Raw genomic sequence first — 25,046 nt, forward strand, 5'->3', positions numbered from 1 at the left:
CTGGTCTCCAAACCAGACAACAAATGGAGAGTTTGCATTGACTTCCGGGATCTGAATAAGGCCTGCCCAAAGAATTTCTACCCTCTGCCCCAGATCGATCAACTAGTAGACTCCACAACCAGGTGCAAGCTGATATGCATGTTGGATGCTTATCAGGGCTACCATCAAGTGCCACTCGCCCGAGGAGACCAAGAAAAAGTCAGTTTCGTCACTGCAGACGACACTTACTGTTACAACGTAATGTCGTTCGGGCTAAAGAACGCAGGAGCTACCTACCAGCGGCTGATGGACAAGGTATTCCGGGAGCAAATCGGGTGCAACTTGGAAGTATATGTAGATGATATACTCATCAAATCCTTCTGAGCGGCGGACCTTTATACGGATTTGGAAGAAACTTTCCAGACACTGAGGAGATATGGGGTCAAGCTGAACCCCCAGAAGTGCTTGTTCGGAGCAAAAAGGGGGCGCTTCTTGGGCTATATTGTAACCGAGCGGGGCATAGAGGTGAATCCCAGCAAGGTGAAAGCATTGCAAGATATGTCGCCTCCCAGAAATCTTCAAGAAGTACAGCGCCTCACAAGTCGGATAACGGCGCTATCACGATTCATCTCCCGAACGGTCGACCAAAGCCTCCCTTTTTTCAAGATTCTGCGCAAAGCTACCAAGTCTCGATGGGATGAGGAATGTGATCGGGCGTTCGAGGAGTTGAAGACTTATCTCAATTCTTTGCCCGTGCTGGCCAAACCGGCTGTAGGAGAGCCATTCCGTATTTACTTATCTTCGACCGAGCATACTGTGGGCTTGACATTAGTGAGGCCGAACAGCGAAGAGAAACCCGTGTACTTTTTAAGCCACATTTTAAAGGATGCTGAATCTCGCTACACTGGTCTCGAGAAATTGGCTTTTGCCTTGATCCTTGCAGCGCGGAGATTGCGCCCTTATTTCTTGGCGCACACAATCATCGGGATGACGAACAACCCGTTGGGAAGGGTGCTCCTGAATCCAGAAGCGTCCGGGCGGCTCATCAAGTGGACAATAGAGCTGAGCAAATTCGACATTCAGTATCAACCCCGCTCGGCGATTAAGGTGCAGTCCTTGGCAGATTTTGTGACCGAGGTGCAAAATCCTGAGCCCGAAGCTATGTGGAAAGTATTTGTGGACGGATCTTCCACTCGGCTCGGAAGCGGAATTGGTATCCTGTTACTTTCCCCTCAAGAAGAGCGGATGCACCTGTCCGTCCGGCTGGACTATCGAGCAACCAATAATGAAGCGGAGTATGAGGCCCTCATAGCCGGCCTGCAGGCCGCGCGGCACGTGGGAGCCAGCCGGGTGACGCTATTTTCAGACTCCCAGTTGGCTGCTCAGCAACTCTCAGGGTCCTTCGAGATAAACAACACGAGGCTCAGGCTCTACGCGGAGGCCTTTGAAAAGCTCAAGACCAACTTCGTCGAAGTCGTCATACAGAAGATCCCCCGAGCCGAAAACCAGTCTGCGGACGAGCTAGCCAAGCTTGCTAGTTCGATATCGCCGGTCGTCATCCAACAACCAATCGAGCAAGTGTCCCTGGTGGCGCACATCGATCGGATGGAAGGCCTCACATTCTCGAGCGATTGGAGGACATCCATAATAGAATTTTTGTGATCGGAGGCCACGCCGTCTGATCGGGAGGAAGCCCAGCTATTGAGGAGGAGAGTCGGCCGGTTCACACTCATCGGGGATCAACTTTACAAGAAGGTATTCTCCCGGCCGCTGTTAAAGTGTGTCAGCTTGGAGGACGCAGAGTACATTCTTCAAGAGGTACACCAAGGATCTTGCGGAGGTCATCCGGGCGACTGGTCTTTGGCTAGGAAGATCCTACTAGCCGGATACTTCTGGCCAACTCTACAGGAAGACGCCGCTCGGACCGTCGCTACTTGTCTTTCCTGTCAGAAGTTCCACAACTTCTCCCATAGGCCAACGGAGGAGATGAAGGCGTCTGTTGTGTCCTACCCGTTCGACCAGTGGGGAATGGATATAGTGGGACCTTTCCCTATGGCAACCGGGCAACGAAAGTTTTTATTGGTGGCGGTCGACTATTTCTCCAAGTGGGTCGAAGCTGAACCACTGGCCAAAATAACCGAGCAGATGGTCAAAAAGTTCATCTGGCGGCATATAATCTGTCGGTTCGGCATCCCTCATCGGCTCATTTCGGATAACGGGCGGCAATTCGTCGATCAGGAGGTCAGAGAATGGTGCAAAGGATATGACATCGAACAACACTTCACTTCCGTGGCGTATCCTCAAAGCAACGGTCAAGCCGAAGTAGCCAATCGGGAGATCTTGCGAATACTTCGGGTTCGGCTCGATCACATGGGAGGAAGCTGGGTGGACGAGCTGCCCGGCGTACTATGGGTCATCCGCACAACCCCAAAGGAGGGAACGGGCGTAACACCGTTCCACTTGGTGTATGGAGGTGAGGCGGTCGTCCCAGTCGAGGTCGGAGTAGAGTCCGATCGGATCCAAAGCTACGATGAGGACAATGCCGAGCGGAGGCAGCTGGAGTTGGACCTGGTGGACGAAGCAAGAGCTAAAGCAGTCGTTCGGCTGATGGCGTACAGGCAGAGAATGAAGCAGAATTACAACAGGCGTATAATTCCCAGAGCATTCCAGGTCGGTGATCTTGTGTGGAAGAAGGTGAAGTCGGTCGGCAATGTGAGCAAGATGGCAGCTCACTGGGCGGGGTCCTTCAGAGTTGTCGAGAAGCTCCGATCGGGTGCATATTACTTGGAAGATGAGGACGGTCGGCGGCTAGATCGACCATGGAGCGCAAATCACCTCCAGTCGTACCGTGCTGGATAAAAGGTGCACCAGTGTAATTCATTTCATGTATGTTCCGTTCGTCTGTATCCTTTGACTGCAGGATTGAAGATAAGAAAAATTACGAAGAGTCTGAGCGTCATTCGCCCAACGGCAAACTACATGAAGACCGTCGAGCGACGACATTAAACTCTAGAGTCGGACCGGTGACTATAAACCCCCCGGTCGGAAGGAAGACCGTCGAGCGGCGATGTTAAACTCTAGAGTCGAACCGGCGACTATAAACCCCCCGGCTTGAAGACCGTCGAGCGGCAACGTTAAACTCTAGAGTTGGACCGGCGACTATAAACCCCTTGGTCGGAAGGAAGACCGTCGAGCGGCGACGTTAAACTCTAGAATCGAACCGGCGACTATAAACCCCCCGGCTGGAAGAACGTCGAGCGGCGACGTTAAACTCTAGAGTCGGACCGGCGACTATAAACCCCCCGGTCGGAAGGAAGACCGTCGAGCGGCGATGTTAAACTCTAGAGTCGAACCGATGACTATAAATCCCCCGGCTTGAATACCGTCGAGCGGCGACGTTAAACTCTAGAGTCGAACCGGCGACTATAAACCCCTCGGCTTGAAGATCGTCGAGCGGCGACGTTAAACTCTAGAGTCGGACCGACGACTATAAACCCCCCGGTCTGAAGGAAGATCTTCGAGCGGCGACATTAAACTCTAGAGTCGAACCGGCGACTATAAACCCCCCCCGGCTTGAAGACCGTCGAGCGGCGACGTTAAACTCTAGAGTCGGACCGGCGACTATAAACCCCCCGGTCGGAAGGAAGACTGTCGAGCGGCGACGTTAGACTCTAGAGTGAAACCGACGACTATAAACCCCCCCCGGCTTGAAGATCGTCGAGCGGCGACGTTAAACTCTAAAGTCGGACCGGCGACTATAAACCCCTAGGTCGGAAGACCGTCGAGCGGCGACGTTAAACTCTAGAGTCGGACCGGCGACTATAAACCCCCCGGTCGGAAGGAAGACCGTTGAGCGGCGACGTTAAACTCAATAGTCGGACCGGCGACTATAAACCCCCCGGTCGGAAGACCGTCGAGCGGCGATGTTAAACTCTAGAATCGGACCGGCGACTATAAACCCCTCGGTCGGAAGACCGTCGAGTGGCGACGTTAAACTCCAGAGTCAGACCGACGACTATAAACCCCCCGAACGGGACAACGTCGCGCCGATCAACGAAAAACTGACGGAAGTTCCATTTGGAATGAAGATTATTTGACCAAGCGGCGCAGTTGAGAAAAATACTTCTAACGAAAAACTAATGGAAGTTCCATACGGAATGAAGGTCGTTTGACCAAGCGAGGAAGTTAAGAAAAAACATGCGAAAAAAAAAAGTCGAGCGACCGGTCGACACAGTTATAAGGAGCACTCAAATGAAAGGCTAACAGGGCAAAAATTGGCATTCCAAAGTTACATTTAAAAAGTTTGCCGACCGGGGGCAAAGTTACAGATACAATTCATTAAAATTAAGGTTAGCTGATCGGGAGAATTACAGAAAATACTTCATGCAAGGTAATCGAAAACGTGCTTTGGAATGGTGGTGAGAAGCGCCGCATGCTCCGTAGTAGGGATAACCACGGATTCGGGAAGATGACCCTTGGACTTCAGATAGTCCGCCGTGGCGGTGATGGCCAACTCGAAGGCGATGACCAGCCGATCGCAAACCTTCTCCACAAATTCCGCCGAGCGGATGTAGTTTTGTCTCAAGGTGGCGACGCGGCCTGACTCCGCCTCTTGGTACTCTTTGAAGGCGGCACGGGAAGCGTCGAGAGCCTCCTGCAAGACCTTCAAATCGTTCTTGAGTTTAGTCACCTCCTCCGAGTGGCCTTTCTGCTCTCCTTCTAGCAGCTCGGCCAGCTCTTCCGCTCGGCCTCTAACAGGTCCTTCGTTTTTGTGAGCTCCTTCTGCAGCTTGGTATAAGAAGGGCCTCGAGAAGAAGACGGGTCGCCCGGACTCTTCAGCGTTTTCAGCTCCTCCTCCTCCACCATAGCCAAGCGGTTGGCGACAACAATCTCTTCCACCCATCTCTGATGTACGCATGGGTGTTAAAATGCCGACCGGGAAGACTACATAAAAGAACAGGAGTGAAGCTTACCCCTGTGGACTGCTGCATGTGACTGTCAGCCAGTTTGTCAAGTGGTATCATAGCTACGCGGGCTCGGGCGTCCGCCCACATCTCAGCAAGGGGCCCCTTGATAGTGATCATATGTTCAGGAGCCGTCGGCCGATCTGATTCAGCCATAAACGCCTCGGTAGGGAGGTGCAGGGTGGTCCTAATAGTGCGGCACCGGCCAGGAGTCGTGTGAGCGGACGCCAAAGGATCGGAAGTCGGGCTGGACATTGTGGACAGAATGCCCGAGCGGCAGACTCGGCGGGGTACAGGAGGAAGGGAGCTGACCGGCACCGCTTCGATGGGGGCTGCGGGTGCATCCAATTGAGAGGGGGTCCGGTCGGAGGAGAGCATCTCGACCGATGGCGCCTTGTCGCGGGGAGATGTGGGGCCCGCCCGCTCGGACGCTTGCACTGCGGAGGTTGCCGAGCGGAGTGTCATCTCAATGCGTCGTCTTTTCCTGTCGAGCGGGAGCTCGTCCTCTGGATCGGAGTCTTCCTCCCCAACGGTCATTTCCTTGCTGGAGGTTGCACCACCAGTCGCCTCCGCAGGCGATGCCTGAGCGGCCGACTCCCCTGCATTCGTCTCGCTCTCACCCTCGTGAGAGCTGATCGGAGCGATGCTCAACTGCTCCATTTCCTTGGCCGCTGCCGCCTCGAGCGCGGCCGCTTTCTTCTTCAAAATCCCGAACAACACGGACTCCATTACGATATTCGCTGCAAGAAAAAGAGAAGAAAATCAGTTAGAACTCAAGGCAAATGTACTAGTGAAATTCTTACCAAAGCTGCTCGGGAGCGGAGTCCGGCTCGGACTCAAACCGAATATATACATCACTCCTTCAGGTAGGAGCTTGTTGATGTCGAGCTTCAGACCGCGCGAGCAGATTCGCTGCTTGAAGATAGTCCGGTCGAGTCTTAAACTTCTTCAGCTTGGGGGAGGTGGGTGGTCCGACCTGCCATTTGGTCCGGAAAGGAAGCCGACCGGGGATACGAAGAAAAAAGTAGTTCTCCTTCCAATGTTTGTTGGAAGATGACAGTTTATCAAAAAAGACAAAACCAGGCCGAGCCTGAAATAGATAAGTGCCCGGCTCGGGCTGCTTGGGATAATAGAAATAATAGAGAACTTCCGGGCGGAGGGGAATGTTGTGTATCTTAAATAAGACCACAACTCCTCACAGAAGGCGAAAAGTGTTTGGAACCAATTGGGCGAGCGGAATGCCAAAGAAGTTGCAAACTTCAACGATGAAGGGGTGGAGGGGAAACCACAGACCGACAACGAATTGGTTGCGGAAAAGACAAAAGGCGTCGTGCGGAGGTCGGTGTGGCCGAGCGGAGGGTGAAGGTAAACTCAATTCGAAATCAGAAGGGATGTTGAAAGCGTTAATCAGGCTCTTGGCACCGCGCCGATCAAACCGCGACTCCATGGTAGTATACCATGGGCCGAGGGCGGGGTCCGCGGGCTGAGAAGAACTTGTCATCGCCGGAACAACAGAAGAGGCAGAAGTCGAAAGGGAAAGCAAAGGTGCGGGTGAGAAGATGAGCAAAGCAGTAACCAGAAGACGACACGTGGCCAAAAGCGCAAAGAAAACACAGGAATCGAAGAGAGAAAGGCAGAAGAACCTTACAGACAAGAAGTTCGAAGGAAGAATACGAGGGTTCGCCGGAGGGCCGATGGGCAAGGTCACCGGAGAGAGGAACGCAGTGAGAGCTTTGCGAACAAGAAAGCGGAGGTGCGGCGAAGGAAAAGGGCGAGGGCTTTATAGGTTATGCCCGATCGTCCTAAACCGTCGGATTCAGGTCACAGGGACCTAGGCCCACATCGCGCCGTCCATTTCAAACCGACGGACGTCGCATCAGGCGTAAGGCGGCGGTCGTACGATATGACGTCAACAGCGCCACGTGACACTCGGTCAGAGGAAGGCATTTAATGAGCCCCATCACGAGGCAAAACCCCGCGTGCTCAACCATAATAGCGGAGATTTGCACGCATTCCGAGAAAATCCCGAGGACATCATCACAGGCCAGTGGGGCAGCCTTGGCAATTAGCCGACCGGCTCTATTCGATCCCATAGGGGCCGAGCGGAGGTATACTTTCAGGAGTGGCGGATCGGCTGTCGCTTGGCCAGACTCATAGTCTAGTCAGTCGGACTTAGTGCCTCCTTCGACTAGATTTGAGGGGGAGGCATGTGATCCGGTGGTAAGGACGGGGGACCCTCGTTGACGGGAGGTCAATGGTAAGAGGGTCAACCCCAAGGTCGTGCCGATTGGACAGAGGTCGTACCGAGCGGAGCGGCGGGCCGATTGAGCACCTGGCCGACCGGACATCCGGCCAAGGGTCCCCCGAGCCGGACGAAAGACAGCACGACCAGGGGTCGGGTTTCCGATGCTCAAGGAGAAAGAGTCTATGGGCTGGGCGGACAGGCCGCTCGGCCGAGCCGCAAGACAATAAGGCGCAATGCCATCCGAGCACATGAGCAGGGCTTCCCGGAGGCCACGAGCGCCGAGCGGCTGGTCCGCTCGGCCCGGGAACAGGTAAGAGCGCTAAGAGACAAAAAGGACAACTGGTAACTTCGTCCTCGAGATGCCTGCCGCCGACAAACAGCATGGTCGGCGGCCGGAGCAGACAGAGTATCGTACGGTGGAAGCTTCCACCGTCACATCCGGGATATGCTCGAATGATTGCGGAATGGCGTTAGGCAAGCTTTTCTGACACAACCCTACTGAGGTATGTTTGGGAAAGCTTGCACGCATCGAGGAGCGTGTCCGCGCCTCCCCGAGGTCCTATATAAGGACCCCTAGACTTCAACGGAGGTATGCAATCTTGATCACTGTAGCCATAGTAGCGTTACTTTGCTCTTCTTCTTCACTGCCTGACTTGAGCGTCGGAGGGTCGTCGCCGGGAAACCCCTCCCGGTTTGGCTTCTTTACAGGTCCATATCACCAGTCGGAGACAGCGGAGAGCGTCACATCCCCAATGTCCATCGACTCAGCGCTCGAATAAAATCACATATGATTAAATGTTACCCAATCGAACAAATCTTAGCCCAAGCCAATTAATTAAACCAGTCAGGTTTGATTTAACCAATCTGATCTAATTCAAATCAGACTTCAAACCAAGTCCATTAGAGTTTGAACCTGATCTGGTTCAAGTGAACCAAATATAATGTTTCTAGTGTAGTTCCAATTAATTACCAAGTCAAATTAATTTCCCGGGCTAACGATCGAAGAAGCATGCATTAATAAAAATTAAAAATAAAAATAAAACTAACGTCTCCTTTCCTTTTATTATTATTATTTTTTTTTAATCTGCCGACGCATGTAAACTTAATCGCTTCATATTTTTTTTTTCTTTTTAAAAAATCAAACTTTCCCACACTTCCATTAGCGTTGACCAGCTGACGGAGAAGACTCTCTTCCATTGTGATATAGTCGCCGGCCACATAAGGAAATCATGACACACAATCGTGATTTACTGACGATTACAAGCGATGCGCCATTGACTAGGGTTCGTGATGACACCCCATTCCTCTTTTCTGCGGCTTGGGACTTAAACGGTGACTTCAAATAGGGCAAAGAGGGGCCAAGAGATGTGAAATCTTCGTCGCATAGGGATTTCAACAAGTAGGTAATTTTCTTATGATAAAAGATAATTTACTTGTCCTTAACGTCCCTTCATTTCATTCCTAGGCTAATATGCTCAGACGTGCTAAATTTCGACCCTAAAATCTAATGTGACAATATTTCATATTTTAAAAGTGCGCTGTATCATTTTAACTAGGAATGCATTGTGATTACAAACTCGAAGATACAGTTCTAAAGTACTCTGATACCATTCTTAATTTGAAATCCATGATATATAAAATACGAAGCCATAAGGACTTACAATGATTTCCGGTATATCTTGATTCTTCTTACTTGTTCTCGTTTGCACTTGCCGTCACAAAGATGATTATTACGAACTGTCCTCGGAGGAACTAAATCCCTCACTGTATCAAACTTGGACGCCAAAATATCTATCGATGGAGGCTGCACGTGGGCCGTGGCAACGGTTGTGGACAATCTTTTTGTGCAGCACGTCTCAGGCACGCCCCACTACTAACAGTGCAACAAGAATACATTATGCAAAAGAAGATTACAAATCCTTCACGGGGAATTGATTTATCAAAATTTATAATGTTGATACGGTATTGTATTCTGTTTTTTATTTTGGATCGAAATTTTATTATGATTTATAAATATGCTACCTCATACAACATTATATCAAAATCAACTTAAATTTAAATACAATAACATTCTAAATTATAGAGGAGATAAATAATATATATAATAAATTATAGAAAAAGTAGAGTAAAAATTAGATATTTAAATAAAATATTTTTTTTATTATATATAATTTTAAAATAACACTGACTGATGATTTTTTTAAAGTTGAGGTTTTATGGTCCCAGCGGAGCTCGAACCCGCGACCTTCGGCTCATAAGACCAACGCTCTAACCAACTAAGCTACGAGACCACAAGTATTTTAGGTAAAGCTTATATTTAATATATTAAATAGTAAAACCTGTTAACTATTTCATGTAATTATTTGTTATACTCTACGACTCCTGGCATCGCTCAGTAAGGGTTTTAGCTTCAAATTTTTTTTTTTCACTTAAAAAAGCAAGAGAACGTGAATCCCCCACTTTAATTCTCATATCAGCATTTCAATTATATATATAAAATAATCCAAAACAAACTAACAACACCAAACTCTATTTTCATCTTTTCCTTTTAATATTTGTTATTTTCTAAGTATAAAAATAAAAACTTGTTGAGAGTGGGATTTGAACCCACGCCCTTTCGGACCAGAACCTTAATCTGGCGCCTTAGGCCAACTCGGCCATCTCAACACTACGATTTGTCCTTCCATTTATATTTTATATTAAAATTACATTTTACAATTTAACACAATTTTCACTAACAGCCACAGCACGGTAGTGAAATCTGGACGGAAAACCCACAAATAACAGGAAGAATGAACGGTGAACTTGAAGTTATCTAGTGACACAATCAATCACTTTGTACCTCTCGGGAGAATATTGGAAGTAAACTGGCATTGCGACGGTGAGGGAAGAGCAAGAGAGCTTCTTCCATTTCTCACCTTTTCCTTCTTAGTTCCTTGAGCTTTGGGCTCTGCTTGACCTCAGAACTCTCAAGAATTAGAAGGCCAACGCTCACTCTTTCACCCTCCTAAGCTCTTTGAGATTGGGGAAAGGCACCAATGGCCTGCGCCTTTAGGTTCTTGTTCATCTTCATGCTTGTTATTGTCTCACTTTGCTGATGATGATATATCGGATATCTGCACTGGGTGTTTGTTGTATTATGCGATGTAAAACTGATCGAGCTATATACATTCCTGGCCGTTAGCTATTGTTATAGAAGATCTCCATTACTTTCTGACAAATAGCGTCTTCTAAACCATTCTGTTCTGTACGTCTCCCAGTTTCCGATCTTATTATCTGAATTTGGCAATTAACTTTTGAAAGAGCTGAAAGCAGGTTGTCATGTAACGGGTAAAACGATCATTGACTCTTGCAATTCAGTGAATGATCTACACTGTTGTTCAAATCGACTGTCTATAACTAGCATCTATTCTTGTTTATGGTGTTTTTTTCCTATAAATTACTGTTAGAAAAATGATAGAGGTTAAATTGATATTAAATAAACATTAATATTAAAAATGCAACCATTGATCAATTGCGGGGATAGCTCAGTTGGGAGAGCGTCAGACTGAAGATCTGAAGGTCGCGTGTTCGATCCACGCTCACCGCAAACATATTTTTTTTGAAATTGCGTTATGTATTATTAATTGTACTTACGTCCTTTGAGTTCCTAATTTTACATTTATCATGAAACTTGCAAAAGACTTTGTTAAAAAGGCAATAATATAAAATTACGGGGCAAAGTAATTTTTTCGTCGCACGCCTATTTTACGCAAAGGGCTCAGGGAGAGGACAAGGTTCAACCATGGCGAGCCGAGGAGTGAAGGGAGCCGGCGCAGCGGGTGGCGTCCTCAAGGCCTCTGACCTGCAGAAGTTGAGCTTGGATCAGCTCAAAGCCGTCAAGGAGCAGTCGGATCTCGAGGTCAATCTACTCGAAGATAGCCTGAAGAAGATTAGCGTCGCCGCCGCCCGCCTGGAGGCGGCGGCGTCCGCCCTTGATGATCTCTCCCTCCGACCTAAAGGTAACTCTTTAGGCCTCCTCGGTTCGCTATCGGCCCTGATCTCCCATTTTTTTGTTGAGCGAGATCATACTATCGTTTCTTAGGGAAGAAGATGCTGGTACCCCTCACCGCGTCGCTCTATGTTTCCGGAACTCTCGACGATTCTGAGAAGATCCTCGTCGACGTCGGCACTGGATATTTTATCGAGGTTCTTCCTGTTCTCCTGCTATTCTGCTAATTGATAAGAATTGAGGCAAAATCCTTTGTTGGGTTTTTATCGATAAATGTGAAATTTTGGGTGTCCTTGGTGCGTTTGCGAATCACTTTGTCCTGTTTAGAAGCCTCTCTCGTAATGTTGATCAAGTTTTTCTCCTGAAAGATTTAATCTTCAGTCCTTTCAAGCTTAGTAACAACACTCTTACCTTATTGCCTGTAGTATTACAATACTTTAGCTAAGTGTCTTGAAGAGCCTGGAAGTTTGATTTCTGCTTTATGCCTGTGATTTGATCAATATAATATTTTAGAAACCACTTAAGGTTTCTCCTAGTTGTCCCAAAATCTCAAAATAAAATAAAATAAAATAAAAACTATATTACTTCTCTGTCTGAGAAAAGAAAAGTGAATTCCTAAAGCACAATTCTTTCACAATCTAGATAATGTTCTACTGATCCAAAGTCCATACAGTGTCGCATGCCTTTAGGTTCAATGCTTTCCAGAATAATTTCAAAGTTTTCTGCCCTGCCAAAATTTAATTACATCATTCTTGTCTAGCAGTGAGTTATGTTTAATGAATGTCAATTGTGGAGTCAAGTGATGCAAATTATAAGTGTTTAAATCGTCTTGATGTTGGTCATAAGGTCATATGTAATATTCCATAGCATTGTCAATGGTCATATTCTGATAATACTCAAACTGTCTATGCATCACATTCATCTTCATATTCTGATCCACATGAAAGAGGTAAAATAATTCCTTATTTTTTATGTAAACAAAATAAAATTGTATGATGCTGGAGCCTGGATGCAATCATAATTACTAAAAAACATAAACCCATGAAGGACATATCTTTTTCATTTATGCTTTTGTTGTTGGTGTTTCTCTTCTTCAATTGAAAATGGGTCGTCGAGTTAATCCTTTCAAGTTTTTCCTCTCATTATTTTTGTCAATATTATGCTACCATTGTCAATATTCTTTAGCAAATTATTATCACTTGAAACCATACGTGGCAGCTTTTAGTTCATAACTTTTGTTTTCTTCACTCCAAAACCAAAAGTGAATTTGATGATCCCTACTTACATTTTCCACTATTTCTATTTTTGCATCATTCTTGGTGTAGTGTCTCACATTCTTAATATTATGAGTGGTGATAATCATTAATTCATTCAATAATAATTTTACTTCTCATTGCCAGGATTTTATAGTTATGGACAAGAAGTATAGGGTTTTGGTTCCAATGTATTATACACAAATAAATTTTTGATGGTTTTTTGCGATCAGCTTTTCAACAATTATTCAATCTGCCATTGGAGCATGATCCTATCCTGGTACTTCAAAACCACATTCCAAATGTAATGATGAATAGCATAACAAATTGCTAAGTTTGATTTGCTATGAAGCACCTGTATCAAAAAAAAAAAAAACCTTGTTGGAGGTTTTCAGAAGTGGAACAGTTTGTCTGATTTTTCATGTTCTTGTCATGATATCCATTGATTTGATGAAACTTCCTCCATATTCCCTTGCTTTTCAGAAAAACGACAGATTATCCATATGTTCTTTTATGTATTTGACGTGTTATTATTTGATTTTCTTAATCAGAATAGCAATACTTTTTGTAATTTTTTGCTTTTTTTATTCATAGCAGAAGACCATGGCTGAAGGCAAAGATTATTGTGTCCGGAAGCTTTCCTTGTTAAAATCAAACCATGATGAGCTCTCAGAGGTATTTTCTTTAAAAAGGGAGAACTATGAAGTTCGACTCAAACTCTAATTTGCTAAAATGAAAAACCTATTTACATAGAGATAGCTTAAATCACATGTTTTGCCCATTAAACATAGTTCTCTCTAGTTTAGGTTTTATATAAAGCTATATTAGTCATGATCTTTTATATGACCTGATTTGATCCGGAACACAATTTATAGAGATAAAACCCGATGCCAAAATGACACGACCCAAATATATTATGAAGATAATTCATTTTAGAAACACCAATAACTTTTATGTGATATAACCTAATCCTTTAAAGAGTTAATCTTATATCTTATTAAATTATCTTTAATAGAATATATTTTTTCATATCATCAATATAGGTTTTGATTGATCCAAATGGCACAACCCGATTATGATACGATTAACACTACATGGATTGCCACCCGTAATACCAAACACAACTGTCTTAGAGTTATCTGATTGCTGTAAATTCTGTAGTATGTAATATAAGCAAATTCTAATTATGAAACAGGCCTACCTGAGTTATCAACTTGTTCGTTTTTTTTTGTGTGCGTGTGTTTTACAAGATCTTATTATATTGATACCATACTATTGCTATTTATCATAACTTGTATCTGGAATTTCAATATTAGTCCATGTAGTAGTTCCTAAATTGTTTAGATATATTGCTTAGTCTATTTAATTGGTTATTAACATGACATTCTTTTCCTCATTAGTTTATATTCTGTCGTCGCTTAGGGCAGTCACCGAAGCAATGTTCTTTTTCTTGTTATGCAGATGGCGGCTAAGAAGAAAAATGTAGCTGATGAATCAGGACTACTATTACAAGCCAAAATCAAGCAGGCATCCGCAAGTGCATAAGTTTTAGTTTTTACGACCTACAAAAGACTGTTAAAATCTGAACCTTTTATTCATGATGTAGTTTGAAGATGTTAGGAAGTTTTTTGTGGGTATGTAATGTTTCCCTTGAATTCGTTCTACGACTAAATCTCATTGTTATACTTGTGTTGGCGTTCTGGTTCATGATCTTATGCTCTTTGTAGATGTTTTGTTTTGAATTAAATCCAACATTTGAGCTATTTGGTAGAATCTTATTCTTCTTTTAGAGCATCACAAATGTAAATCTCACATTCTTGTTTCAATGGATCGCCATTCTCCTCTCCTTCACTTTTCTCTTCTCCCTTCCTCTTTCGATCGTTTTGAGGAAGGCGAAACGCTGCTAGTGATACAATATTCGTTTGTTTTTAAAGAGTGTGAAGGTGGTGAGAGCACAAGGAAGCGGCAATTGAAAGCGAAGCAAAGGGAGGTTGCTTTATTTAGTTCCTACAGATTGAGCTCATACTTCCTTAAGATGAACATATCCACACAATTTCTTTGTTTAAAAGGAAATACTTGAATCATAATTTTAGTTTTAGTACAATAAGTCTCCTAATCTTCTGAATCATACAAGATCGATGTTCTTTTATTCTCATCACAACTTAGAAACGTATAGTAATAGTTAAAAGCTACGATTCATTGCAAATCCATTAGTAACGATACTTGGTGGAGTAGTCTTTTGGAGCAATCACCAGACCGCGGCCCTTCCTCGCTCCCCGATACACAGTCTCAATGATATCGATGAATTCTTGCTTATCCTTCATTGCCCAATTGATCTTGTTGTTGTTACCAGTACCAAGATCAATCATGATATGTTTGTTCCTGAAGAAGAACATCACGGTTGAAGGATCATAAAGCTCATACATGGTGTTGAAGTCAGGCACCTCCGTGATATCGACCAAGTAGATCACCGCAAAGTTTTTAATAGTCTCTGCAACAGAACTCAAAACTTCATCCATCTACAAGCAGTAAAGCCAGGTCATGATTAAGTTCCACAGAAGGACCAAAGAAAAGAAGCTTAACATATGTGCTTGCAAAAAAACCTGGCAAATTGCACATGTCGACAAAAATTACCATATTCTTTCTTTTGAAGGGACATTATGTTTCAGCATATGACATCAGACATTCTTTCACAATAGAGAATCCCAGTATAAGCATAATCTAAAAATGATAGGAACAGCTGGTTCTTACTAGCCTGAAGTTCTTGAGAAGAAAAGCTTCAGGCCAGTAAACAATTTGGAAATGAAAAAAAATTACAAAACATTATGCTTTTTCTATTATTCTAATGAATGAAATAATCCATAAAGGTGAAATTCAAATTTTCAGAGGTGTGCGTGTTATGAAGTGTTCTAGAATTCACAAAAGGATTATAAATATGCTGGCCTTTGCATTTGGAATTGTCTCTTGGATCAATTAAGGATTTAAGAGCTCTTGTCTTTCATGATGTCTAAGAATAGAGCTTTCAACAAACTTAAACCAGGAAACAAGTAATCAAAGATCAAAATTTAACGAAATTTCTGCTACCTTTTTTAAAGAAAAATTGGATGGAGGAGGATCAAAATTACACCTCAGCAACTTTGAACAGAAAGTTGATAACAAACACACGAGTAATCCATTGAATTAAAATTAGAAACTGTAATCTTGATTCCTTTACTAGGATTTTGAATAAGATTATTAGAATTGATTTTTTTTACCAGGTTTCTGACATCTGATAAGCCATCAAATCCCCAAAATACACAACCAGAAAACTACCAATGCTAATGCAAAATCTCAGGATGACCATCTGATGAGGTACATGGAAGTCAAACCATCTCCCAGGAAAGATTTTACAGCCTTTTAAATCCAAGAGGGCATACAAGAAATGCAAGCAAAGTGATAACGGCTACTCGTGTTCAGGAACGGCCATCTAGGAGAGAGAGACATTTTGGCAACTGAAATTTTTATCTGTTCATATTTGCCAACCATATTGGAAGATAAATCAAGGTACACAAGCTGACAAACCTGATAATGCCTGATGCATAAATAACCCACATCTCTACATTTGGTAATTCTATGGTGTTCGCAGACAAGAAGAGGTTGTTGTTCATAATGTTGCTCCACTTTTAATTTATAGTATATTAAAGGATTAAGAGTTTATCTAACTCTTTTGTCAAAGATTAGTAATCTTTCCTTATCTGACAATGCTAAAAGTCCGAAATTTGGACTTGCCTATGACAATAACAATAAAAAAAAAAAAAGCAAAAAAAAAAAAAAATGCCATATAAATAAACAAACAAACAAGCATAGCTTGGAACCCCAGTCTTCTCTGATGGAGCAAATACGTGACCTGAAGCAAGAAGGTAAAAAAGTGCTATTGTGCAAGTAGTAACAGTAAATCCAACATCGATATTCCCAACTAGGGTTCCTCACATGAATTGGGAACAATTCGAAAACTTCAAAATTCAGGAAAGCAATGAGCAAATAAATGAAATTCACCGCGCAAATTCTACGAGCAGCTGAAAAATACACATCCGGAGAATCAAAAAGAGGAAGAGGTACCTGCATACAAGTCTCGTCCCAGTCGTGTCCGAAGCGGATGACGACGAGGCGCTCCTCCTCCGCCAGGATCGCCTGATCCACCGCCCAACCGGAGTGGAGATGCGGCAGAAGGTACGACATCCTCACACCGCAAGGATGATCTCTTTCTCCTTCCTCCTCTCTCGAACGCCGACTTCTTGATCGTCGAGATAGGGCGAAGCCGATACCCAAATCGAATAAATACACTTGTAACAATGGGTCCTATAAAATAGGCCAATCAAAAACTAGGTCGTGGGTTTTTCTTCTAATTGATTTCGATACAAACACCAAGTTTTTGGTGGAATCATATGGATTTTTTTCCCATAAATATTAAATTAAATTTGCATATAAATTTACAAATAACACTTTATTAAATTGTTTTGTAATTAATTTATTTTTAAAAATAAAAATTGATTAAACTTTGTTTGGTACTAAGAGTGCGAAATGCTCATAAATCTTTATCTTTACACATATGTATACCTCCAAAAAGGCCCCCCGAAAATACATGGGCCCCAAGGCTGATGCCCAACCGTAGCGCGTGTAGAAACCGTTCACTGACAGCAATTTCATGGTCTTCGTCGAAGACCAAGCCCTCACCTTTTTCCGTGATATGGATCCGTCGTCTCCCCCAAATCCTAACCCCTCCTCGCGCTTCCTCTTCCCGTCTATCTACCTGCGATTCTCAATCTCCGCTCGCCATCTTCGACTCCCAGACCGTAAGCGCTTCCCTTTTAATTTTTTTTTTCCTTCTGTCTAATCTTTTGCTAAGCTAGATCTTTTGATTTTTGTCGTTGCCTTCGTTTGTCTATTTTGGGATCGATTGATAAAAAGCGGCCTTTCGTGGATTTAATTCTACAGTTGATGTTAAATCTTAAATATACCAGGTTTTGGTTTGTGAGGATTCGAAGTTCTGAACTTTGAGGCATTTCCTTCGGGGTAGCATCAGCATGGCAATCGTTCGATATTATAAATTTGCATAGCGAGGGACAATTTTTGTTGGTATTGACGTTAGATCAGAACAGTAAAGCAAGTCATTGGGGTTTATATTCATAAACTTACGGATTGCCTAGGTTTCTTTGGGTTCATTTTCAGCTTTCGGTCTCTTCTTTGAAATTCTTCGTGTTATTAGTTAAGCAAGTGGCTAGAAATTCAGGAAAAATAACTTAAGACCATCCAATCTTATGATATTTACTTGTAATTAGGGATGCCAGTTTTTCCCTCATTCGATTAGGGATCTCAATTATTGTCACGCTCTGTTTTATGTGCTAACCTAAATCATCTTGCCAAAGTATTTTTTAGACAGAGAAAAATAACTAATGCAGAATCATGTTGACAGGTTGAATGCTAGTCTAAACGGTACTAAGAGTGTGTCTTTTGCTTTTATCTTTAGTTTTTCTGTTACACCAAAAAGGATGTTAGAGAAGATTGGGTTGCCAGCAAAACCCTCAATGCGAGGAGGAAGTTGGGTGGTTGATGCATCCCATTGTCAGGGTTGTTCATCGCAGTTCACCTTTATAAACAGAAAGGTATGCTCCTTTGATGTATTTTTGTGAGCCACTAATAATTTTCTCTCTTGGAAATATTCTTAAATTAGTCATTGCCAGTGCGCCACTCAGTCATACTTATATAATTGATTAAGTCTTCATTGTTCATATTATTAAAATAGTAACACTCTTTCTTTAATTTTGTGGTGCTACAATCCAAGTTATCATCCTCCCATCTCCATTAAATTTATAACAACTTAGTTTATCCTTTTAACCAGAACCAACACTTAGGAGCATGGCATATGCCCAGATTTCTTTCTTTTATTCGTCACTGCATCCCCATCTTTTTAAACTATTTTTTGGTGATAATAGATGATTTATTTCTTGTCATAAACTTCTATATCACAATTGATTCAAGTTCTTGAATAATAACTTGTAGTCAGTGAACTAGCCTAGCCTTGTTCCAATATTGATTGGTAATTTAAGTAATTCATGCAAGTTAGTTCTATGCATGATACAGGTGCACATTTGAGATCAAATGATAGATATGGTGCTATATCTTTTTTATGGATAAATCCATTCATTGGATTTGCATGTTAAATATTTGGCTTTATCAAAATACATTCTTGCAGTACAAAGTGAGCTGTTATCCCTATTTATAGTTTCATTTTACCTACTGGTCTTTTGTTTTTGTTATAAATGTTTCCCTGTTGGTACCTTCCGATAACTTTTATTGGTAGGATATTCTTCCATAATTCTTATTCTTCATAGCAAACTACTTTTTGATTTATTTTCAGTTTCCATTGTATAAGTTTTTAGATACTGGAAGAAGCAATTTTCTTACAAGATGGGCAATGAAGGCAACATTCCAAGTCAAAAACCCTTGGGAACTAATCATTCGTTTTGTTAAAATCATTCATTTCTTGGCATTGTTATTTAATCATTTTCATAATGTCTTGGACAAGGACAAACTTTTCTTCAAAATGGATTTTTATTTTTGCTGCTGCAGCATCATTGCCGCAGATGTGGAGGCATTTTCTGTAACAATTGCACTCAGCAGAGAATGATTTTACGTGGACAAGGGGATGCACCAGTCCGAATATGCGATCCTTGTAAAAAGATAGAGGAAGCTGCTCGATTTGAATTGAGATATGGAAATAAAAAAAGAACTTCAAAAGGTCAGTGCTTTGCTTTTCAGTGATTCTTATTGATTGTCCATGTCTTCTCTCTACACCACCTGCTTGTTAAATAATATTTTAGTTAAAAACATCTATTGTTATCAATTATCAATGGGCAAAAATCAAAAGGGTGCCCTTTTTATTGAATCGTGGACGCCCCATTTTGATTTTTTATCAAAAGGATGGCCCACCCCCTTTAAAATGGCACAAATACCCTCTAACACACTGCATGCTTATGACACGTGCACTCCCACCTATATTCTCGCCTAGATTGGATCATGTTGTAGCCGTTACAAAACCCTAGTCGATACAACTACAAGTTTAACTTTAAGAGACCATAACTTTTGATTCACCATGGGACACATAATATATCAAATTATAGTTCATTCAAAGATCTTCTAAACCCTAAACCAGAGTCAAAAATTATGCCCTCTTAAAGTTTATCCAGTATACACGTTGTTGCAACACGATTTTGTAGCTACTACAACTGTGTGGCAACTCAATTAGAGCAGCTACGATTTCATAGCTGCTCCAACGTGATCTGATTTAGGCAAGAATATAGAGGGAGTGCGCGTGTCAGGTTTCTGTGTCATTTTGCAGGAGATGGGGCGCTCTTTTGATAAAAATTCAAAGTGGGGTGCCCTTTTGAAAGGGGGGCTCTTTTGAATTTTGCCCATTATCAATTGCTAAGAGAACATTTGAAACAATCCTTGAAAAAAATTTTATGGAAATATTTTTTTTGTTTATTTTATTTTCCAGTTAATACAAAACAGGCCCTGCATGAGGATGAAATTCTTAGCCAGATCCTTGGAACTGATGAGAAACAACAATCACAACATGAAGTAGACCATGTTGCAAGCCTTGTCCTTGAGAGCGTATCAGGCAGTTCATCCTTCTCTAGTGTTGGAGAAATATCTGCTGCCTCAGGCAAGGAAGCTGATATTCTTAGAACCGCATCCGTTGATGTGCACAACCATAGTACTTTGGATGTGTCGCTAGGTAACCCAGAGGAATTACGTCAAAAAGCAGTTGAAGAGAAGAAAAGGCATAAAATATTGAAGGCAGAAGGAAAATCTGAGGAAGCACTTCAGGCTTTTAAACGTGGTAAAGAACTTGAAAGGCAAGCTGGAGCTTTGGAAATTGCACAAAGAAAGAATCGACGAATGGCATCAAGAGCAATACATGCTGTTGGTATCCAAAAAATTGATGGTCATGAAGAGTCTGCTGTGGCACCAAAACTAAGCTCCCGAAGGGGTAGAGATGCAAAGGATGATCTCGCTTTGGAACTTAGAGAGTTAGGATGGTCTGATGCAGATGTACGTGAATCTGATAAGAAATCAGCAAAGCTTAGTCTGGAGGGAGAGCTGTCGAATATTCTAGCAGAAACCATTCAAAGGTCTTCTCAAGGTTCCAAAATAGGTGGCGGTGTAGATAGGTCTGAGGTTATTGCTCTTAAGAAAAAGGCACTGTTATTGAAGAGAGAAGGTAAACTTGCTGAAGCAAAGGAGGAGTTAAAGAAGGCTAAAATACTAGAGAAGCAAATCGAAGAACAAGAACTTTTGGGAGATGCTGGAGATTCTGATGATGAGCTCTATGCTCTAATCAACAGCATGGATGATGACAAGCAAGAGGAGTTAGAAATCGGACATGCATCAAGAGTTGAGTTCGGACTCAACACTTTTCTGTCAGATGATCTCCCTAATGATGGTAATTTTCAGGTGACTGAGGATGATATGCATGATCCAGAAATGGCAGCCGCCTTAAAATCATTTGGTTGGTCTGAAGAGGAGGAAGAACCACTAGCTGGTAAAGGTGAAAAGTCTGTTGCTTTTGATATTCAATCAATGCAAAACCAAGTCCTTAGTCTGAAAAGAGAGGCACTCAACCAAAAACGAGCTGGCAATGTTTCAGAAGCCATGGATCTTCTAAAGAAAGCTAAACTACTTGAGAAGGATTTGGAGAGTCTTCAGCCTAGCTCTGCAAAGCTTTCATCTGAACTTAAACCTGAGAGTGCTAGCCCTCATGTTGACGCAGCTGCAATTCAATCAGTTGAAAAGCAAAATGTTGATGAAACATTAACCTCTCCTTTTAAGCCACCACCGAAAAGTAAGATAATGATTCAGAAAGAACTCTTGGCTTTGAAGAAAGCAGCACTCTCATTGAGAAGGGAAGGTAGAATGGATGAAGCTGATGAGACATTAAAAAAAGGAAAGTTTTTAGAGAAACAACTAGAAGAAATGGAAAGTGCGCCCAAAAAGCTTGTAGAAGAAACTACAAAAGGGAATATTTTTGAACAACAGGAAAATCTTGAAATTGATCCCAGGAGAGCTGTGCATAAGGTGGGAGGCAAGAATATGTTGAACTTCACCCCCCTTCATGAGGGTGATGATAGGAGCTTGGATCTCAGAGAGGAACTATTTGAAAATGACGTAACAGAGCAAGATATGCACGATCCTGCAATGTTGTCCCTTCTGAAGAACTTGGGTTGGAGTGAGGATGATAATTCTGAATCTGCAAGCATGATGAATACAACCACGAAAAACATGTCTAAAACCAATAATGCCCCTCTTGTAAGCCATCCTAAGCCTAAGAGAAGTAAGGCTGATATTCAGAGAGAATTGTTGGCCATAAAAAGAAAATCTTTGGCTTTGAGACGCCAAGGAAAGACTGAGGAGGCTGAGGAAGAACTGGAAAAAGCAAAAGCTTTGGAAAGCCAAATTGCTGAAATGGAAGTTCCAACTAATGCCAACTTCATGACAGTGGATTCAGATGGTTCTGGAGTTCTGATTCCTCAAAAGATCTCTAGCAGAGAGCAGGCTTCTGGTGATGAGCAAATTTCCTTTGGTAGTCTAGTACCATCATCAACATCGAAAAGAATATCAAAGTATGGATCTGTTCAATTAGTGAATGACTCTGACATTGATTTTGCAGGATCGCAAACTCAGACCTCTATAGAAAAATTAAGTCTGACATTTGATGAAAGTCCTGTTGGAACCCATTTGCATCAGTCGCAACAAACTAAAGACATGCTACAATTGCTTTCCAACAAAGGCGATGAAACCTTGCACTCATTGCTAGGTCATCCAGTGAAAAGCAATGACACAGATGTCAAAGTTTCACCGGTTAAGTCAGATAGTGAGGGTGTTTTCAAAGAGAAAATCAACAATGAGGAATCGGATTCCATTTTAATTAGTAGCTTCAGATCACAAGAGCAGAAGTTAGCTCATGGTGTTGATGCTCTTAAGGATGAGATTCTTTCACGCAAGAGAAAGGCTGTTGCACTAAAAAGAGAGGGGAAGTTAGTAGAAGCCAGGGAGGAACTTAGACAGGCAAAACTCTTGGAAAAGAACTTGGAAGATAGTCAGCAATCCATTTCAGTCCAAGAGGAAGCTTCAAGATCTACTTCTGACAATACTTCTATCAGGAAGGAGAACAAATCCAGCCCATCAGAGAAACCACCATCTGGCCGTGATCGTTTTAAAATTCAACAGGAGTCCCTTTCTCACAAGCGTAATGCTCTCAAGTTACGCAGAGAGGGAAAGACCGACGAAGCAGAGGCAGAACTTGAATTAGCAAAGGCTCTAGAAAAGCAACTGGAAGAATTTGAGCAAGGTTCAACTGCTGCTAACGTGCCCGACAGCATGCCACAAGTGACGGATGATGTAGTTGTAGAGGATCTATTTGATCCTCAACTTATGTCTGCCCTTAAAGCTATAGGTTTGCAAGGTACAATTGCCACAACCAGCCAACCACATAAGAAAACTGAACCACATGCAAGTTTTGACAGCAGTAACAGGAAACAACACCAAGGGAAAGCTGATCTGGAAGAACAAATCAAGGCTGAAAAACTCCAAGCACTCAATTTTAAACGACAGGGTAAGCAAGCAGAAGCCCTGGAGTCTCTTCGGGTAGCCAAACGTCTTGAGATAAAACTTGCTTCTTTGGCGCAGCATTCCAACTGAGAACAATTCCAGTGCATGCTCCTCGCTGGGTGGGTGCCAGTAAATAAGTGTAGGAAGGATTTTGGCAGATGTAAATTCTCTGCAAACATGTATGAAAACTGTGCCAAGGAGTAAGATAAATTGCAGAAATGTATGAATTGAATCATTCTCCAAGTACTTTTATGATATGTTTCATTCTCCAAACGGAAAAAGACATGAAATTAAGTGATTGTTCATGGCATACTGTTAAGTATATTTTTAGTTTAGTTTATAAATGAACTCTTGCTTCCATGTATTATCCACTCGATCTATCTCTCTGGCTTAATTGATACATGTGCTTGCTTTGTTCTCAAAATATAACACATTATAACATTAGTTTATCATATGAAAGCAATGACATTTTTTTAAAAAAAAAAACTAAGAAAAATGCATGAGATGAATTGCCTAATTTATTGGCAAATCAAGTTACGTTGAACATACTAATTTGCCACTACCCTTAAAAATAAAGACAATTGCAATTGATATTTTAGCAAAGTCAATTATTATTATTATGTTGCAAAAAAAACTTCGAGATTTTTCACAATGATTAGTTGATGAGAAAGCTAGTGAAAGCAACAAAGAGAGAAGGTCATAAGGGAAGCCTTAAGACGTGTGATTAGGGGAGTAGGATTAGTAAGTTGATTGTGATTAAACTTTTGGTCGCTTCTTTGAGATTCTTCGTGTTATCAGTTAAGAAAGTGACCTAGTAATTCAAAAAGATCTTTTAGATCATCCAACCTTATTCTATCACCTTTCTGAGCTACACTGAACAGCTGATGGATGAACATGTACGTTGGAGATACATGCAAACTTATACATAATTGTGTCAATACTTTTCTAATCTTCTTTTTCATTTGCATGTGCTCTTTCAGGATCTTCATCTACTCTTGTCTTAGACAACTAGATTCCTTGGGGCAATAAGTTGTTTCTATTGTAAGATTCACCTTCACTGTACATCTGAGCAAGGATATTCGTTTTCATGATTTTTTTCTTCCTTTTGATACTAATGCATGGCTTCCGGAGCTCATCTGATAATGATCCTATTGTGTTTAGTACATTTTACAAATCCTGCGGCATAAGAAATAGAGCAATCTACCCAGTGGCATAGCACGGATTTTCAATCAGGAATGATGATTTTTGAAAATCCAAATATTAGTATAGGTCTATTTTTACGATCCAAAATCTTAAATTTCAAATTTAAGGATATGAAAACTAACTTAAATTTGAAAATTTCAACATTAGCCTTTAGTTCTTGTTAAAATAATGATATGTCAATCCCCAAAATTTATTTATGATTTAAAGTCAAAAAAATTAGATCTCGTTTCCTCATAATATTTAACATAAGATCGTTACTTTTGAAAAAAAAAAATAGAAAAAATAAGGAGGAAGAAGCAAAAAAGGAGAGCTTTACTGTCTTTCTTAATAATCTCGACTGACGACAGCAAGGTAAGACAAAATAGAGTTATTCTTACAGTGCCAATAAAACCCCTAGAAAACACGAGAAGAGGAAGACAAGGGCTGAGAGATGCTCTTATTATTGGAAGAGGGTAGCAGTTGATATTGCATTTTTTGCTTACTAGAGAAGAAAAAGAGCTCTTGTACTTAAGAACAGAAGAGGAAAAACTAGAGGTTAACCGTTGTGGGAGAAGAGAAGGAGAAGAAAGAAATGAGGAAAAGGAGGAAGAGACAAATAAAAGAAAGCAATGGACGAAGGGGGTTGCAGCACGAGTAGGGAGAAAAGTGAGGAAAAATAAAGAGAAGATTACCTCGGAAATACCCTAGCTCATTTTAAATCGATCGAACTCATTTAAACTTTAAATTTAATTTGGTTATAACTTAATCAAATGAACTCCAAA

At 42.1% G+C, this 25,046-nt stretch overlaps 3 protein-coding genes and 3 non-coding genes across 7 annotated transcripts; 3 read left to right on the top strand and 3 right to left on the bottom strand.

Annotated features, from left to right (window-relative positions):
• Positions 1-9,405: 9,405 nt before the first annotated feature.
• On the bottom strand, positions 9,406-9,479 carry TRNAI-UAU. The gene has a single exon. It is a non-coding gene; the product is annotated as a tRNA-Ile (tRNA).
• Positions 9,480-9,774: 295 nt separating this feature from the next.
• TRNAL-AAG lies at positions 9,775-9,855 on the bottom strand. Its single transcript has one exon. It is a non-coding gene; the product is annotated as a tRNA-Leu (tRNA).
• Positions 9,856-10,704: 849 nt separating this feature from the next.
• TRNAF-GAA lies at positions 10,705-10,777 on the top strand. The gene has a single exon. It is a non-coding gene; the product is annotated as a tRNA-Phe (tRNA).
• A 145-nt stretch (positions 10,778-10,922) lies between these two features.
• LOC121971046 (probable prefoldin subunit 5) lies at positions 10,923-14,132 on the top strand. 2 transcript variants are annotated; one of them, XM_042522123.1, is made up of 4 exons: positions 10,923-11,189; positions 11,273-11,376; positions 13,027-13,107; positions 13,894-14,132. In XM_042522123.1, the coding sequence occupies exons 1-4, from the start codon at positions 10,973-10,975 to the stop codon at positions 13,975-13,977; spliced, it is 486 nt and encodes a 161-aa protein (XP_042378057.1). In that variant the 5' UTR covers positions 10,923-10,972; the 3' UTR covers positions 13,978-14,132. The 2 variants fall into 2 exon arrangements, with proteins under 2 accessions (XP_042378057.1, XP_042378058.1); XM_042522124.1 differs by having other exon boundaries at positions 10,924-11,189; positions 13,030-13,107.
• Positions 14,133-14,462: 330 nt separating this feature from the next.
• On the bottom strand, positions 14,463-16,817 carry LOC121971047 (thioredoxin-like protein YLS8). Its single transcript, XM_042522125.1, has 2 exons — positions 16,531-16,817; positions 14,463-14,951 (listed from the first exon to the last, which is right to left on the bottom strand). Exons 1-2 carry the CDS (start codon positions 16,648-16,650, stop codon positions 14,643-14,645), a joined length of 429 nt encoding a protein of 142 aa, XP_042378059.1. The 5' UTR covers positions 16,651-16,817; the 3' UTR covers positions 14,463-14,642.
• Positions 16,818-17,111: 294 nt separating this feature from the next.
• LOC121971048 lies at positions 17,112-23,392 on the top strand. Its single transcript, XM_042522126.1, has 4 exons — positions 17,112-17,264; positions 17,939-18,074; positions 19,042-19,210; positions 19,970-23,392. The coding sequence occupies exons 2-4, from the start codon at positions 17,961-17,963 to the stop codon at positions 23,170-23,172; spliced, it is 3,486 nt and encodes a 1,161-aa protein (XP_042378060.1). The 5' UTR covers positions 17,112-17,264; positions 17,939-17,960; the 3' UTR covers positions 23,173-23,392.
• The last annotated feature ends 1,654 nt before the right edge of the window (positions 23,393-25,046 follow it).

This window comes from Zingiber officinale, chromosome 4A (genome assembly GCF_018446385.1).
Source record: "Zingiber officinale cultivar Zhangliang chromosome 4A, Zo_v1.1, whole genome shotgun sequence".
Taxonomy (NCBI): domain Eukaryota; kingdom Viridiplantae; phylum Streptophyta; class Magnoliopsida; order Zingiberales; family Zingiberaceae; genus Zingiber; species Zingiber officinale.

Coding starts and splice junctions, on each gene's coding strand:
- LOC121971047 (XM_042522125.1), bottom strand. CDS start 16,650: ATGTCGTACCTTCTGCCGCATCTCCACTCCGGTTGGGCGGTGGATCAG. Junction 14,952..16,530: donor GGGACGAGACTTGTATGCAG/GTACCTCTTCCT, acceptor TACTGCTTGTAG/ATGGATGAAGTTTTGAGTTC.
- LOC121971048 (XM_042522126.1), top strand. CDS start 17,961: ATGTTAGAGAAGATTGGGTTGCCAGCAAAACCCTCAATGCGAGGAGGA. Junction 18,075..19,041: donor TCACCTTTATAAACAGAAAG/GTATGCTCCTTT, acceptor TTGCTGCTGCAG/CATCATTGCCGCAGATGTGG. Junction 19,211..19,969: donor TAAAAAAAGAACTTCAAAAG/GTCAGTGCTTTG, acceptor TTTATTTTCCAG/TTAATACAAAACAGGCCCTG.
- LOC121971046 (XM_042522123.1), top strand. CDS start 10,973: ATGGCGAGCCGAGGAGTGAAGGGAGCCGGCGCAGCGGGTGGCGTCCTC. Junction 11,190..11,272: donor TCTCTCCCTCCGACCTAAAG/GTAACTCTTTAG, acceptor ATCGTTTCTTAG/GGAAGAAGATGCTGGTACCC. Junction 13,108..13,893: donor ACCATGATGAGCTCTCAGAG/GTATTTTCTTTA, acceptor CTTGTTATGCAG/ATGGCGGCTAAGAAGAAAAA.